General features: G+C 62.3%; 1 protein-coding gene across 1 annotated transcript; it reads left to right on the top strand.

Annotated features, from left to right (window-relative positions):
• Window positions 1-249: 249 nt before the first annotated feature.
• On the top strand, window positions 250-1,940 carry LOC130600461 (fibroblast growth factor 11-like; the record flags this gene model as incomplete). The annotated part of the gene is made up of 3 exons (XM_057411811.1): window positions 250-374; window positions 1,045-1,243; window positions 1,825-1,940. Coding segments are annotated over 3 exons (413 nt in total), but the record flags the coding sequence as incomplete, so codon positions are not given.
• Window positions 1,941-4,160: the final 2,220 nt, after the last annotated feature.

Raw genomic sequence — 4,160 nt, 5'->3', positions numbered from 1 at the left:
GGCAGGGCTGTGGGAGGCGTGGTCTATGGGAAACGTGGGCGGGGTTTGAGGAGGGGGCGTGGCTTTTGGGGGTCTTAATAAGGGGGCGTGGTAGTGGGGCGTGGCCTAGGGAAGGGGCGGGGCTTGAGGGGTGGGGAAGGGAGGGCACTGGGAGGCATTGGGGTCAATGGAGGGCACTGGGGGGGTATTGGGGTCACTGGGGGGGTATTGGGGAGCATAGGGGTCATTTGGGGGTCACTTGTGGGTCAGCCCCACATCTCCCCCCCCCAGCGTTGTTCAACCTCATCCCCGTGGGGCTCCGCGTCGTCGCCATCCAGGGCGCGCGCGCCGGGCGCTACGTGGCCATGAACGGGGCCGGGCTCGTCTACAGCTCCGTGAGTGACCCACAGCGACCCACAGGGACCCATGGAGCCCATTAGGACCCATAACCGCCCCCTTTGGGACCCATAACTCCCCCTTCCAGACCCATATCCCCCCCTTTGGGACCCACAGCCTCCATCCAACATCATTGAGTGGTCCAGCAGCGCATCCCCATTACCCCCACTCCAATGGTTCCCTCTGGGTCCCAATGGGTCTCTATGGGTCCCTATGTGTCCCTATGGGTCCCTATGGTTCTCTATGGGTCCCTCTGGGCCTCTATGGGGTCCCTCTGTGGTCTCTGTGTGTCCCTATGTTTCCCTATGGGTCTCTATAGGTCCTTATGGGTTGTCCCTATGGGTCCCTGTGGGGTCTCTATGGGGTTCCTGGGTCTCTATGGGTCTCTATGTGGTTCCTGGGTCTCTATGTGGTCTCTATGGGGTCTCTATGGGTCTCTGTGGGGTCTCTATGTGTCCCTATGTGTGCCTATGTGTCCCTATGGGGTCTCTATGTGTCCCTATGGGGTCCCTTTGGGTCCCTCTGGGGTCTCTATGGGGTTGCTATGTTTCCCTATGTGGTCTCTATGTGTCCCTATGTGGTCCCTATGTGTCCCTATGTGTCCCCATGGTGTCTCAATGGGGTCGCTATGGGTCCGCCCCCCAAGTGTGGGTCCCTGCCCCCCCCCAGGTTCACTTCACGGCCGAGTGCCGCTTCAAGGAGGGGGTGTTTGAGAGCTACCACGTGCTCTACGCCTCGGCCCTATACCGGCAGCGCCGCTCGGGGCGCGCCTGGTACCTGGGGCTGGACCGGCACGGCCGCCCCATGGCGGGGCCCCGCGTGCGCAAGGACAAGGCCGCCGCGCACTTCCTGCCCCAGCTGCTGGAGGGTGAGCGGGGGGTTATGGGGCTGGGTTATGGGGCTGTGGTATGGGGGGAATGGGGTATGGGGCTGGGTTATGGGGCTGGGGTATGGGGGGAATGGGGTATGGGGCTGGGCTATGGGGGGAATGGGGTATGGGGCTGGGTTATGGGGCTGGGGTATGGGGGGAATGGGGTATGGGGCTGGGTTATGGGGCTGGGCTATGGGGGGAATGGGGTATGGGGCAGGGCTGTGTAAGGAATGGGGTATGGGGCTGGGCTATGGGGGAATGGGGTATGGGGCTGGGTTGTGGGGGGAATGGGGTATGGGGCTGGGCTATGGGGGAATGGGGTATGGGGCTGGGCTATGGGGGAATGGGGTATGGGGCTGGGCTATGGGGGGAATGGGGTATGGGGCTGGGCTATGGGGGAATGGGGTATGGGGCTGGGCTATGGGGGAATGGGGTATGGGGCTGGGCTATGGGGGAATGGGGTATGGGGCTGGGTTGTGTGGGGAATGGGGTATGGGGCTGGGTTGTGGGGGGAATGGGGTATGGGGCTGGGCTATGGGGCTGGGCTATGGGGCAGGGCCTCACCGCCGCCCCCGCAGTGGCTCTGTACCGGGAGCCCTCCCTGCACGAGGTGGAGGAGCCCCCAGGGACCCCCCCCGAGGCGTCGAAGCCGACCTGTGACCTCTGACCTCCATCGCGTGACCTCTGACCTCCATCACGTGACCTCTAACCTCCATCACGTGACCTCCGACCTCCATCACGTGACCTCTGACCCCGAGCCATGACCTCTGTGCTCATCACACGGCCTCCGGGCCCCAAACCGTGACCTCGAACCTCCACCACGTGACCTCTGACCCCCCGAACTGTGACCTCTAACCCCCCATCCTGACCTTTTGACCCCCATCACATGACCTCTGGCTCACATCTGTGCCCTCCGACCCCAAACTGTGACCTCTGAGCCCATCGGTGACCTCTGACCCCCACTGTGACCTCTGACCCCCATCATGTGACCTCTGACCCCATCTATGACCTCTCTGCACTGATCCCCCCCCCCCATAGGGCACGTGGGGACCCGAGCCCCCCCCACAAGCCCCGCCCCCTCCCCCTTGGCCACGCCCCCGTGACCTTTTCTATGACCCCGACACTGTGCAGGCCCCTCCCCCCCTCGCGCACCGAGAGCAATAAAAGCCCCGCCCCCCCCGCGCGGGGCCACGCCCCCTCCCCCCCCGCATGATTGGTCAGCTCCTTCCGGCCACGCCCCCTCGCGAGGCTGCGGCCACGCCCCCCCCTCCCCTCCCGCCGGCCGGGCCCTTCCCCCCCACCCCCCCCCTTCAATAAACCAGTTTGTACCGAATGGGAGGGCAGTTATGGGGCTCAATGGGGCACTTATGGGGCTCAATGGGGCACTTATGGGGCTCAATGGGGCAGTTATGGGGCTCAATGGGGCAGTTATGGCTGTCAATGGGGCATTTTTGGGTCTCCATGGGGCAGTTATGGGGCTCAATGGGGCAGTTATGGGGCTCAATGGGGCACTTATGGGGCTCAATGGGGCAGTTATGGGTCACAACGGGGCAGTTATGGGGCTCAATGGGGCAGTTATGGGGCTCAATGGGGCACTTATGGGGCTCAATGGGGCAGTTATGGGGCTCAATGGGGCAGTTATGGGGCTCAATGGGGCAGTTATGGGGCTCAATCAGGCAGTTATGGGGCTCAATGGGGCAGCTAAGGGTCTCAATGGGGCAGTTATGGGGCTCAATGGGGCCCTTATGGGGCTCAATGGGGCAGTTATGGAGCTCAATGGGGCCCTTATGGGGCTCAATGGGGCAGTTATGGGGCTCAATCGGGCCCTTATGGGTCTCAATGGGGCACTTATGGGGCTCAATGGGGCAGTTCTGGTTCACAATGGGGCACTTATGGGGCTCAATGGGGCAGTTATGGGTCTCAATGGGGCAGTTATGGGTCTCAATGGGGCACCTATGGGTCTCAATGGGGCCGCTATGGGTCACAATGGGGCCCTTATGGGTCTCAATGGGGCAGTTATGGTCTCCATGGGGCAGTTATAGGGCTCAATGGGGCCCTTATGGTTCTCAATGGGGCTGTTATGGGTCACAAAGGGGCAGTTTTGGGTCACAATAGGGCCATTTTGGGTCACAATGGGGCAGTTATGGGTCACAATGGGGCAGTTTTGGGTCACAATGGGGCAGTTATGGGTCACAATGGGGCCGTTATGGGTCACAATGGGGCAGTTTTGGGTCACAATGGGGCAGTTTTGGGTCACAATGGGGCAGTTATGGGTCACAATGGGGCAGTTTTGGGTCACAATGGGGCAGTTATGGGGCTCAATGGGGGGGGGCAGGGCTGGACCATTCCAAGTCACGTGGGGGGGAGGGGAGGGGGCTGTCCCCGCCCCTCCCCCACATCCGGAGCAGGTGGTGTCGCCCCTCCCCCCCTCAGCTGTTCCCCTCCCCCCCTCCCGGCCATGGCGCCCAACGGAGCCCCCGGAGCCTTCGGCCTCCTCCTCCTCCTGCTCGGCCCCGGTACCGACCCCCATAGACCCCATAGAGCCCCATAGAGCCCCACAGAGCCCCATAGAGCCCCATAGACCCCATAGACCCCATAGAGCCCCATAGAGCCCCATAGAGCCCCATAGAGCCCCATAGAGCCCCATAGAGCCCCATAGAGACCCCATAGAGCCCCATAGAGCCCCATAGAGCCCCATAGAGCCCATAGACCCCATAGAGCCCATAGACCCCATAGAACCCCATAGAGCCCCACAGACCCCCATAGACCCCATAGAGACCCATAGAGACCCATAGACCCTATAGACCCCATAGAGCCCCATAGAGCCCCATAGACCCCATAGAGCCCCACTGACCCCATTGAGCCACATAGAGCCCATAGAGTCCCATAGAGCCCCATTGACCCCATTGAGCCC

Source organism: Pezoporus wallicus, unplaced genomic scaffold (genome assembly GCF_028554395.1).
Source record: "Pezoporus wallicus isolate ANWC-B61680 ecotype Strahan unplaced genomic scaffold, APGP_CSIRO_Pwel_v1 contig_12480, whole genome shotgun sequence".
Classification (NCBI taxonomy): domain Eukaryota; kingdom Metazoa; phylum Chordata; class Aves; order Psittaciformes; family Psittacidae; genus Pezoporus; species Pezoporus wallicus.
This window is presented reverse-complemented; position numbering and strand designations above follow the sequence as displayed.